The sequence below is a fragment of the Typopeltis vanoorti genome, chromosome 9 (assembly GCF_054136105.1).
Source record: "Typopeltis vanoorti isolate ZY-2024b chromosome 9, IOZ_Tvanoo_1.0, whole genome shotgun sequence".
Taxonomy (NCBI): Eukaryota; Metazoa; Arthropoda; class Arachnida; order Uropygi; family Thelyphonidae; genus Typopeltis; species Typopeltis vanoorti.
In genome coordinates this window covers 116,418,769-116,432,570 of record NC_143557.1, presented here as the reverse complement: position 1 = coordinate 116,432,570, position 13,802 = coordinate 116,418,769, and the positions used below count along the sequence as shown (strand labels likewise).

The 13,802-nt window shown below is 31.7% G+C and overlaps 1 protein-coding gene and 1 long non-coding RNA gene across 3 annotated transcripts in view; one reads left to right on the top strand and one right to left on the bottom strand.

The window, feature by feature from the left end:
* Window positions 1-2,056, bottom strand: part of LOC150103452 (uncharacterized) — a 97,923-nt gene extending 95,867 nt beyond the window's left edge. The window contains exon 1 of the mRNA XM_090397874.1: window positions 1,926-2,056. Coding sequence (XP_090254000.1) covers window positions 1,926-2,052 — 127 coding nt within the window. The 5' untranslated portion in view covers window positions 2,053-2,056. The remainder of the gene's footprint in view (window positions 1-1,925) is intronic.
* LOC150103451 (uncharacterized) lies at window positions 1,145-3,175 on the top strand. Of its 2 annotated transcripts, none has more exons than XR_016548816.1 (2): window positions 1,145-1,256; window positions 2,670-3,175. It is a non-coding gene; the product is annotated as an uncharacterized LOC150103451 (long non-coding RNA). The 2 variants fall into 2 exon arrangements; XR_016548815.1 differs by lacking the exon at window positions 1,145-1,256 and adding an exon at window positions 2,249-2,317.
* The last annotated feature ends 10,627 nt before the right edge of the window (window positions 3,176-13,802 follow it).

Here is a 13,802-nt window from a genome sequence, read left to right as displayed (position 1 = left end):
TACGAAAACTCAAAAAAAAAAAAAAAAAAAAAAAATATATATATATATATATATATATATATATATCATGACCTTTTGTTAGTCATCAAGTTTCCTTCAGCAATTTGAGGGATGACATTGGGTTTTACTAAAATTTATTAGGAAAACGAGTTTAAGTTAAAATTATTATTTATTTATTTTTATTTTACATCAGCCTTTCTAGAGTCCACAGATTCATCACGGAAAGTCTATCCTGCCTGCAACATATCTATCATTTAAACTTTAAACTCATTCACACTCTTAGCAATCTCCATGTAAAAAATAAAATAAAACCTCTTATTCATCATTCCTTTGGTTAGAGAGTGCATACGTTAACCACTCAGCCATATCAGTTATGCATATTATTAAACATAATAATAAATACCATGGAAAAAAATCAAGAAGAGATATTGGAAGCTTCACGTAGCACCATACTTGGTCTAAGGAGCATAATTTGTGAATTGTCTTAACATTTAACTTAGCCACGGCATTAAAATGTTTTCCCAAAACCTCAAGAAAACATAACAAATGCATGTCACATTACAAACAAATCAATCATAAATATGTCGAGGAGAACGATCTTTAAACTTTGACCTTGATAACTGAACTTTGTAAAAGCTGTTACGCTGAACAGGAAATAACACCACATTACAGGGAATGCATCACAGTATCGAATTGTGTGAAGCTTCATACTTTATAAGCTATCAAATGACAAATATTTTCTTGTGAGGTATCATGTTATTAATAATCTCAAATTTATCATTGTTTAACGTGATAAATTGGATTAATTTATCCCCGTATGCATAAATTATTACTATATAAATTAAATGAGTGAAGTAATATTTGATACTCGGTTACTGCAATGTGATGTTCGACTAAGAATACCCTTAAAACTATAACATGTATAATATAACAGCTTCAGAACAAGCAAAAACTATCCTGAAAGCAGTATTTCGATGTTCACCTGATTTAATGCTCACATTAGGCCGAAGAAAGCAATTCAGTGAGCCAGTAATTTGAAAGGCTATTTACGGGGTGCAAAAATACGTGTACATGTACTGTCATTGTCACCCAACACACGGCAACCGTGAAAGACAAGTTCTTGGTCCATGTACCCAGGTATGTAAAGGACTCTTTGCTGGTACATTTAACGTTCCACTTGCGTACACCTTTTAGACATCAGTCTCTCCGGTGGTGTTATTTCTAGCAGCCAGAAATAAAATACAAACTATTAAAAGGTAGTTTTATGTTTCAATATATATTATGCTTGCAAAATATGAAAAATAAATAAACTGTTTTTATTATGGATAAAGGTAGATATACAAAATATTTCTTACATTATTATATTAATATATGATGCACTTTTTTCAATGCACATATTAAAAAAAAAATCGCGTGAGTAAATCGTATGGTTTCCACAAAGCGAAAGTAAAGTTGATATAATCGCAAATATGATTAGATATATACAGAATAAGCATCACGTAACCCTCTATTGAGAAACATTAAAGAGTGCTCTAATGAGAGTACGACACTCAAACTTGTTTCAATACCTAATTAAGTACTGTACAAACTTTCTGAGAATCACTATGAATATTATTTCAACTATACTATTTCTTACATATTCCTACATTTAGACAGGATTTATTACAAACAGCTAATTATCAGTCAACATGCATCGAAGCATATCTATTTTTTTTCTGTACTTAATACCGCATAACTTCTCAAAAATATAAATAAATAAAATGTCGTATATCAGTAAATAAATAAATAATTCTCCTATATCTGAATATTACATATATTATATAATGTTATTAGCTGCATAAAATGTATCATTTAGTCTACAATGATAGCAAACGTACTTATGTTTAACAAAAGACGTGATTGCGAAATATAATATAAACCCTTACCTTGCTTTAATGGATCTGTTAAATATTTTCGGAATGCTTTTACCAGATCGGGATTTGATACTTTTCCTCCTTTACTTGCTATAAATTTCCTAATAGATTCAGTTGAGAATTCCTCGTTTCCGGCCATGTTTCTCGTGATCTCGTTTTCATTTTATCATACCTTTACTAAGTACTGGAGTTTATCAACTTCCGGAAGTTGGTTTGTTTATAGAGGGCGGGCACATCGGTTCAAGTAACAATGCGCACCTGTTGCACATGTATCGCTTCGCTGGTAATGTGCCAGTACTTACTTGACCTTGTAGTTCCCACAAAACCTGTTCATTCGACATAATACGTCAAGCTTTGTGGAAATGGCCGATGAATTAAGCTGTTGCACACCAAATTTGTCCTCAGTAAAGCCTTAATGAAGTTATTTATATTTTTATCATGCGAATCTGTTCCTATATTAGGCATTGTTCAAGAGTTTTAAATTTTGATTATGATTCCTGGAATAAACTGAAAAAATGTTAAAAAAAAAACTAAAATTTTTAAAAAAGTATCCGGAATAAAAACGATATTCGTAAAAAGAAATATTTTATTTACTTAATTTAGTTAATAGCTACGAATAAACCATAACATTTCTCCTATATCGGAATAATATATATCTTGAATCTGCACGATATGAACTTTACCTTAGCAATCGAACATACTGATAATTATGGAATAATAAGAATTGCACATTTATTATACTTATTTTATTTTCAGCAGTTTTGGATTCGGATAAGTGGAATAAATTTCTCTCAGAAGCTTTTCAGACTGTTGAGCAGAGTGAAAAACGTTTCGAGGCATGCAGCTATTTCACTTCCCGATGTTTACATCTACAAGCAGACTTAACAAAATAGAAAAAAAAAAAGAAATTCCGAAGGAAGTGATGCATCAAACAATGATGGAACCAGCACTCATTGCAGTTCTCCAAGCGGAACACGTTTTTGTTCATACAACAAGACGCAGTCAGCGATGGCGACCATATTCTTTAGTCTATATTGTGAACTTCTTTATCAGTATCTCATGAAACATTAAAACAATGCTACTGTCAAATGTGTCCTAGTTGTATTTGGTAAATGAAATATGTGCGCGCGCGCGCGCGGTTAAAGAGTAAGCTGAAAATGAAATTCTTAATTTTCATAATGTACAGAAATAATGAAATTTTATTAGAAATAAAAACTACCATTTTTTAACAGCGAAGTTATATCATATACTTTAGCCCAAAACAGCTCTAGATTGAAGTAACGAATGGTGTCACTATAAAACTACGATTTCAAAACAGACCTTTTATTTTTCTACGATTATTTGCTTACTAGTTTATTTCATAAAATGAGTACAGTGTATTTATATAAATAAAACATATAGTGCAAGTGCCATTTTTTAAAAAAATAAAGCTTTATTAAATATATTTTATTTACATACTGTTATTACATATTATTATTAACTTAAATTATATTTGATTTCATTATAAACAAAACCAATATTAAAACAAAACTTGCAAACAGTTAAAAGGTCACCTTGGCGCTTAAGCTGTGAATATCCAGTCGCAAATTTATTGGTTAGCATTACACTCACTAGTTTCATGACAGTGACGTCATCTCACTGACGTATCATAACCAAGATGATCACGTGTGAAATTTCGAAGCGTGGGAAGGAAATGGCGCCTTGTGAAATGTTTTTTTAATTCTTGTGGGAACGCAAGACAAAAACATCAGAATATTAGCATAAATAAAAGTATACATAAACGTGCGAATGGTACAAATACTATTTATAAATGATAGTATAAACAGTTAAATAAACTTATTTATTTATTTACTAACTTATTTAAAGTTCTTTTATATTTTTAAAGTTAAAATAAGGTATATTTGATCGCCTGTACAGATTTTTAGTCATCCTAAACAAACCAACTGGAAAAATTAAAGTACGTCAATCACGTATTTTCATACTAGGTGTGTGCGCGTGCGTTTTCCTCCCAATAGTAACCCTACCAGGAGGTAATTTATTCCTACATGCTCCATTGCATGCAAGGTTTATATTATATGTAGCTTACAAGTACTGATTAACATTTCTATTTATATTTTTGTATCGATATTCATATTTACATTTATATTTTTATATATCCATATATTAACACCATATAATTCACACAATATCAATCATTTATGTTAGATTACAAGCACTGGCAGTTCCGTTACATTACTTCTACCACCTTATCCCATTTTACATAGTCAAAAGCTTTCTCAAAATCGATATAACAGATGTTAACTTCTTTATTCACTTCCAGACTTCTTTCACTTATATTCTTAACAGTCCAATCGCATCTGTTGTTCCCCTACCCTTCCTGAAACCAAACTGATCTTCTCCAAGAAATTGTTCCACCTTAGATGCAAGTCTTCGTGTTAAGATTCTCATAACTATTTTTGATGTATGGGAAATGAGGCTTATTGTTCTAAAATCCTTGCAGTTCACTGCATTACTTTTCTTTGGTATAGGTATAAATATTAAGATCATAAAATCTTTTGGTAGTTCGCCTTTGTTATAAATTAAATTTATTATTTTGGTTATTTGGTTATTATAAATAGATTTAGAAACATGGGTGACCTATTTCCAAAATCTCTGGACAGATGAGAACAATGAATTAAAATTCTATAAGACAAAGAATGACCTAATAGAAAATATCACAATGTTAGAACTGAAAAATATAATAAAGAAGATGAAAAATAGGAAAACGCCAGGAGAAGACAATATAAATATAGAACTATACAAAAATGCAGGTGAAAAATTTAATGAAAGACTTTTGAAATTTTTTAATATGGTTTGGATGTCCGGAAAAACCCCTAACTCTTGGAAAAAAGCACTGGTCATCCCAATCTATAAAAAAGGAAATAAAGACAATTGCAATAATTATAGGGGAATTAGCCTGCTGAATACAGGATATAAAATATATGCAGGAATATTAAAAGAGAAACTAAGCAGCACTGTAGAAAACAAATTACTAGAAGAACAAAATGGCTTCCGAAAAGGCCGATCCTGCATAGATCCAATTTTTACTTTAAAATTATTAATAGAAAAGAGAAGAGAATTTCAAAAAGAAACGCATGTGGCGTTTATTGATTATGAAAAAGCGTTTGACAAAATTAGTCGACAAAAATTGTTTAAAATATTAACCAATTTAAACATACCAAACCAACTTTTACAATCTATTCAAGAAATATATACAGGAAATAAAATAGCAGTTAAATTAGAACACACCTCGGAATGGAAAGATATATCAAGAGGAGTACGACAAGGATGTACCCTCTCACCTCTGCTTTTCAATATATATATAAATGAAATATTAACAATCTGGAAACAGCATAACCCATTTGGTATACAAATGACCCCGCAAATGAAGATAGATACACTACTATTTGCAGATGATCAAATAGTATTAGCTACATCAGAAGATGACTTACAAAGATCATTAAAATCATTAAATGATATCTCAAAGCAATATAATATGACAATATCTAAAGAAAAAACAAAAATAATGGCATTCAAAGGAGAAAACCCAATAAGAAGTAAAATAGTGATAGATAATAAAATACTAGAACAAGTAAACACTTTCAGATACTTGGGATGTGATCTATCATACGAAGAAGAAAAAGACATAGACACTAAAATATCAAACTTTGTCAAAGTAAATGGCATAATAAATAGTATATTTAAGCCATCCCTGGTACAAAAACACACTAGAATCAGACTATATAATGTCTTGTCAAAACCAACTCTACTATACGTAAGCGAAACATGGACCATGAAAAGGAAAGATGAAAAACAAATTCAAACAGCAGAAATGAAGTTCCTCAGAAAAACAGCTGGATATACCAAGTGGGACCACAAAACAAATGAAGAAATCTTACAATCCCTAAAAATCAAACCAATTAATTACTACATAAGACAGTATAAACAAAAATGGCTAGAACATTTAAATCGAATGGACAACAGCAGACTACCAAAAATAGTATACAGATACAAAATAAGTGGGAAAAGAAGAATCGGAAGACCAAGAAAGAGATGGCATGAGACCGGAACAGGCCACATGGCCTATATTCCATGATAGGCAGAAGAAGAAGAAGAAGGTTATTTCTTCAGTTCCTTTCTTCTGAAGTTGTTTCAGGAATTCTGCAGGTATTTCATCTATTCCTTCTGCCTTTCCACATTTTAGTTCTTTAATGGCCATTTCTACTTCTGTCTTCAAACTCTCTGGGCCTAGATCATCTTCATTTACCTTCTTTATATCTTCTAATGGCAACTCATTTGGTCTATTTTCCTTGTCATATAGATCTTCAATGTATTCCTTCCATCTCATTAGGATTTTATCTTCTTCAGTTATGATTTCTCCATTCTTATTTTCTATGCCTCTAACTCGAATTCCATTTCTCTTTTGATTCATGCTTCTTGGTTTTTCATATATAAGATCATACCTTCTTACTCTCTCATAATTTTCCATTTCTTCACATTGTTTTTTAAGCCAATCTTCTCTGTTTCCCTTCGCAATCTGTCATTCAGGGTTCTGTATTGTATTTTCCCTTCTGCGGTGTCTTTATTTTTCCATTTTCTTCTTTCTTCTATTGGAGAAATCATCTCATTAGTTATCCAGGTTTTTTTTTTTATTATTCTTTTAGCCTCTTACATATCCAATTTCTTCTTCTTCTGCAATCTTCTTTATTTTCTCTTTAACTTGTTCCCATTTCTTTTCTGGATCTTCAGTTTTGACAAAACTTGTTTCCACTAATTCTTTCTCCAATCTATTTCCAAATTCCTTGGCATTTTTTAATTTCTCTAAGTTCCATTTTTTTTCTTTTCATAGCTTCTTTTATTTTTTTTAGTTTCACATTTATTTCTATAAATAGTAGGTTGTGGTCAGAGTAAATATCAGCTCCAGGATACGTGCATGCATTTTTTTTACACTATTCTTGTATCTTTGCTTTACTATAATGTAATCAATTTGATACCTTTCCGTATCTCCTGGTTTTTCCATGTGTATAGTCTTCTCTTAGATTTTTTAAACCAAGTATTAGTAATTAACTTATAAACTTCCATTAATTATTAGCTGTTTAATGACAGGCGCGTTAGACCTACTATATTTTTTGAATAATGGCTTCATGCGCTCAATATGTTACGAGCTTATTTCAGGGAGAAGGCAGATAAATTATTCAGATTAACTCCAATTTCAGAATTTAAATTAACAAAATTTGAATCCTGAATTGGAGTCATACAGCATGCGTATAATATCACGCGTCTCGGTCGCAGATGTTTAGTGGGAGGAAACGCTATTAGAGTTCAGGGACGTGGAATAAATGTAGAATTAAGCAATTAATTTAAAAATAATTTTAAAACACCGTTTAACATCACTTGGAAGAAGAAGGAATGATAACTAGGACTAACTGTCTATTTTTAAGTTTAGGGAAGTGATTGCTGTTCATTGTTTATTTTTTTAAAAATATTTTTATTTATTTATTATTTTTTAATTAATTAATTCATTATACATCTATTCCCACGTCTCTGAACTCAACTCCTCTCGTCCTTCAGTAACCAATTTCCCATCCTTCTCACGTGATGCTCATCAATACCAACTTGGTACATTTTAATCAATATGCGTGGAACGCTATCAAAAAGCTTTACTAAAATCTAAATAAATCCCATCATAGCCATTAACTTGTATTTCCTTTGCGACCACTTCATAATAAGTGAACAGATTTGTCATAACCAACTTCCCTCTTACTCAACAAGTGATTTTTGTCGAGAATATCATGGATACGCTTCCTAATTAATTTATCCATCACTGTTCCTACAACACTAAGAAGACTTACTGGTCTATAAAGTCGCTGTGACTGGGAATAGTTCCTTCTAAACAGAAGGAACTATTCCCAGTCACAGCGACTCATTGAAAGATGATCAAAAGGGATTTATTAATAAAGAGATGTTATCCATAACTATACTGGCCTTTTGGCTGGAGAGCATATCCGCTCTTCAGTCAAAAGGCTGCGGGTTCGAATCCCGCCATGGGCATGGATGTTTGTGATTGTCTGTGAAAATATCAGTGGTGATGGACGGTAGATGGCGTTGGTGTAGATAATGATGGTAGTTGTGGTTCGTTGTAATTGGCGGATTGAGTGGCGGAGAGCTGTAGAGTGGGTGCCATCCTTCGATGAGTCCTTTGGACTTCATAGATATGTCACGTAATAATAATAATAATAATAATAATAATAATAATAATAATAATAATAATAATTTCTCTTCTAAGTGGCCAGTATTCGCATATACACTTACAAACTTAGCAAATTCTTCACCAACCGCAGCTAGATCATTCCGATTTGTTCCAGAAGTGGTTAGGCTTAATGCGTTTCTATTATCCTTACCTCGTTTTATATATCGATAAAAGATTTTTTTTTTTTTTTTTCATCTTAGCATTCATGGCTAGTTGATTCAAATTTTGGTTTACAATCTTTAATTAGCTGTTTAGTGAATGCTAATGGTTGCATATATTTATCATACTTGATAATCAATTTATTAGATCGATACTTTCCATAGCTTTATTTTCTTATAACGTTATTTTTTAAGAACTTCATTATTTATGCATCTGACTCCAGGTTTAGTACAACATTTATTCTGCATTCGAAATTATGCAAGATATTTCTTGGTACTATCCATTTTACATTCGTGTCATTTCCAATTAACTACGAGTTAATACTTCATATTGCTCTAAACATATCATCAAAGTTAGTTTTTTTTTTTTTTTTGAAATTCTATCCCTTATCCTAATTATAATTTCCCTTCTTAATTTCAATTTCTTTTTCAAGTCAAACGATCTCTGTCATAAAGGGATTCCAAGTAATTAATAAAGCCAATCATTAATTTTTTCTGAATTAATGATTGATCTGTGAATATTATTATCAAACTCAAGATCTCCTCTAAGAAGTTGTTGTGCCGGTTGCTTTAAACGACTATCGTAAAGTTGCTCCAAAAATTTATTATCGGGTGTATTATCATTTCCCGTTCTTATAGTCAGTATCTCCCATATTAAAATTCATTAATAATACTTTAGTTTTTGTTATTTCTTTAAATAAATAGCACGTAATATTATTACTAATGTCTCAAGTATGGTAACATACTTCTTCACTCTCCCATTTCAGCTGACGGGTCCCCGTGTTTATCCAGTGTCTCACTCCTCTCCCATGATACCATTCAAAGTCCTTTTTTCTGTTTTTCTCCCACCGTTAATGTGACTTCTTATTATTACGTAGAACACGCTTGATATCAGCATCCAGTCTTTTGCCATAAACTCCCTTTGGTATCGTTTTTAATTCTGTTAAAAACGTTATGGCCTTACAATAGAGCCGCCAATATTTAGGAGATACCATCCCCCCCACTAAGCCATATTATTGTCATTAGCTGTGGTAGTAAAAATATTTACATCGCTCGTTTCTTATTTTCACGATAACGACGTGGTTGCTCTCGATAGTTTGTTAGCTTCTTATTGCAGGTACTGACATCAATGGTTAATCCGTGACGAAACTTGTTATTGTTACCATTAAGAAAGGGAATCGAATGTAGAAGCTTTACTGCATTATTTTAGTTTAGCTGTATTGCTCGAATTTTCGTAGGGCAATTTACATTCTCGATAAATAATCAAAAGAATAAAACACAGGAATAATCAATTCGTCAGTTAATAACTGTATATTTAACAGTGGGATTATTTATTTATTTATTTCATATAAATATCATACAACAGTTGTACTTTTATTATATGTTACAGTGATGAACTAAGTACTGTCGTCTACCAGCAAAAAAAAAAAAATAAAAATAAAATAATAAATAATAAATAAATAAATAAAAATAAAATAATTAAATTGGACTATCCAGAGAAACAAACGTTAGTTTGAATAATTTTTTAATAACAAATTTTCTTTATTATCTTTCAAAGAAATTACATGACTATAGTATACGTTTAGTCAGATGTTATTACAATTATTATAATTAGTACAATATAATAATTAATGTTAAAATTAATAGAAATCATAACAAAAAAAATTTACGAATTTTATATTAAAACAGTTATTTCTGCATTACATTTAAATTTCAGTTTGCAGTTTATTTTAATTTAAAATTTACATTTGCAGTCTCTTTCTTGTTAGCAATAGGGAATGCGTTTATTTCACTTTTTTTCGCAATAGATTTTTTAAAATCGGTAATAACTTTTAATAATAAGTTTTCAATACCAATAATCACCTTATTGATCTTCGAGAATAGTTAGACTTTATTTTAACACCATGATACAAAGATTTTTATTGCTAAGTACTTCATTTTTGTTACAGTAAGTAAAACTAATACATACAGTTATTATTAACAGTATGAATAACATTTTTTAAATGATTATTTATTTATGAAATAATCCGGGTTATCGAGTGAAAAAAAGCCCTACCTTTGTATGAGACCGGGTTAACTCACTTTTCGTCGAAAGAGACCAGATAAAAGTTCTTCACATCATGGACGGCAATCGAACCCAGGTTTTTCTGACCAAAGGGCTTCGTCTATATAGACGAAGCCGGGTATAGACTCTATACCGACTGAGCTACGGAGACTCATGTTTCATATACAACTAAGATAACGTCACATTATTTCGTCTGTACAGGGATTAAGTGTACAATTCGGAATGTATTCATTTTTTTCATAAACATATATTTCACAGATTATTATTATCATTCAGGCTATTTACAGTTATACGGTTAACTCATTGCAGTCTGTTCGAAGAGTTCGGTGCTAAGTAAATAATAGTAATATTAATAACAAATATGATAATGATGATTATGGGAATTAGTTGATTAAGGCGGGCCAATCCCACCTACTTCGAAGATAGGGTTAGCTTTTAGGAAGAGAGTGGGATTTGCATACACTATATATAAAATTATAATAATATCGGATTTGACCACAGTCTCAGCAGCAGTTTTGATTCACACTTCCTCAAATGGTATTCCTCAAATAATATCTCGGTCTGACTTTTATTAAATATTCCAAAATCTTCCATATGTGCATTGTAGAATTCTGCAAGACAAGATAGGAATTTTCTTGAAGATAGTTAGCTAAACCATGAAACAATCCTGTACTGTAACCTTACGACTATTAAACCTTGTTGTGAATACGATGGAGTCTTTCCACAATAAGTCTATACTTGTGCAACCCATCGATCCATTCTGTCTTCTGTTATTTGACACATCTGTATTATTTTCACTTATTGTACTTTAAACTTTATTACAAGGAGCTATTAGGAGGTTGCTCGAGCTTATGAGTAGACAGGCTTTTGTGATCATTGCTCCAGGAGCTTGGGCAGTCTCGGCAGTCTTTATATGACTTCTAAGGGATACTCATTAGATACTTTTGCTGAACATTTCAATTAATTTATGGCATGCGGTTGCAATTAATATTAACCCACTAACGTAGTCGCAACAAAATTGCTCTTCCGTTAGAAAGACTTGGATTTGAATCCTGTGTGGAACGAGAGGAATATCCGTAAGGGTTGCCAACGGAAGATGCGTTAGTCTCATACCGAGATGGCAGAATGGTTTATTCCTCCACAGAAACTTGTGATTTTCATCCCGCAAAAACCAGTTAGAGAACACGCAATTACCAGACATAATATATCAGTCTCATAGCTTCGTCCTTAATTCCAAACAAACCAAGCCAAAGCACTCTAATGGCAATCTTTGGATGCTTTGATAGTATGGTTGCTATTCTCCGATTGCCAGTGTAGTCCTTCCAGCAATTGATTACACTTTCTACACTAATAGGTGTTTTCTGTTGATCATCTTTCTTGGTTTGAACCATGTGAATCTCGTTTGTACCATTTTGCATAAGACAAATAAGCAAATCGAGGGGCCATCACTTATACAGTGGCATCCCAAGAACAAAATGATGTAGAAGTCGGTGATTATGAAGCTTTATATGTAAATGGGAGGACACGGAAATGAATTTGCATGATAAAATAATAATAAATGGAGTCACAAATTCTATTTACGTAATTAAAATGCTTTAGATTGTGTCATAAGAATTGTGAAGGATCTGCAAGAAGTCCAGTTTAATTTATTTCGTAAAAAATAAACTTCTTGTGAATGCACCTTACCATATTATTAGCTAAATAAACAGTTTTCAGGAGGTAGTACTGTATATTCGTCGTTTTTTTCGTATTATTAAGAGTTCCCTAATTATTTAAAGCGTGTAAAATTAGCTCTTATATACTTTAAATAATATCCCATAATAATTTGGGCAATAGATAATTATATTCAGAAGGCGAGGTCCTAAAATCTGGAAAGCACGGGATCTAACACAGATGTCACTAAGTAATGTCTGCTGGAAAGGCTTGTGATGAAACTGTTAGTAAGCAAGTGTGTGTGGGGGGGGGGGGGGGGCATTCGTTAACGCCTGTGAGAAATGAATGTGTGGGAATAGTGCCAAACGTAAACTGCGATGGAAATTTCGAGGTCCAAAAGTGGATGTGTGAGTTTGTTTTGTGGAATGCCCACTTATTAAGCCGAGTTTGAATCCGTCGATTGAAGTTCAAATTCCACTGTGACATGAACCTTTGAGAATATCTTTAAGTGATAGACAAGTTGGTCTGAGGACAAAGGGATTGTTTTCGATCTTGTGCCCTTCAGGAACCACGGTTTCTATTTTTCACTTAAACTGTATCAGCTGTCATTGTATGCCCTCGGCCAGATGTCGCTTTGGGCCTTCCGAAGTCTAAGACCGTCCTAGCAGTGAATGATTTTCATTTTTCTACTGCCCTGCTTTTTTGGAAGCCAAGTGACTTCAATATTTCAATGTTTGGTCTCTAGGGTAGGATTTACAAATTATGTAAGGCTTAGTTCTCTCATATTACAAATTTACATGAGTAAGACTGAAAAAAAAACAAAAAAAAAAAAAAACATTCTTCTCCAGGATTAATATTTTACGATCCTTAAATTCCGTTACTAATAAATTATTGATTTATTAGTAACGGAATTTTACCTTCAGCATCGATCGCACTTTGTAGACAGTGCCTTGAACACTAAATTAAAGAATATCATGGCTGAAGCTCTAAGAAATAAATGACTAATGGAAAGATTTTCTTTATCACATGTGCTAAGTGATCTCCTATAATTGACTTGTTTGCCTTATTTCGATTAAATTCAAAAAATTAATCAATCAATAAATAATATATTATTTTTTTCACTTTTAAATTATACCACAAAACGCACGCTAAAAATTAATACAAAAAAAAAAAAACATCAGAAGGCCTAATAACTATCAGCATATCGGATTTCATGACTTATATTTGTGCAAAGTATAGATCATTTTTAATAAGATATTGATACTAATAAATTTCATACGAATGTTAGGATGCGGTAGTGATTACTGAAAGATAATTGAAGTCAATTCTATAAGCCTACTGCAGATCAAGATATATATTATTAGTTTTGTATTAATTTTTAGCGTGCGTTTCGTAGTAAATTTGTCATTAAAAAAAAAATGAAACATATTTTTGGATGATTTATATTACCTCCCATGAAAACATGTGTCGACAACAGAACAGCCAAAAAAAAAAAAAAAAGACAGAGGTTAAAATATCAGTATATCATTAAAAAGAAAAAAAAATGTGGTTTACAAAAGAAATTTTGTTACTAACTGTGACTTTTCTCAGGAATCGAAAACATCCATGTGACTAGAATCAAACCTGTAGGCATTTTTTAGCCGATTCCAGAGTTAATCGATCTACGCAGCAAGCAAGTAGGATTTTCTTCCAGGAAAACTGTAGAGTTAACTGAAAAAAATCAA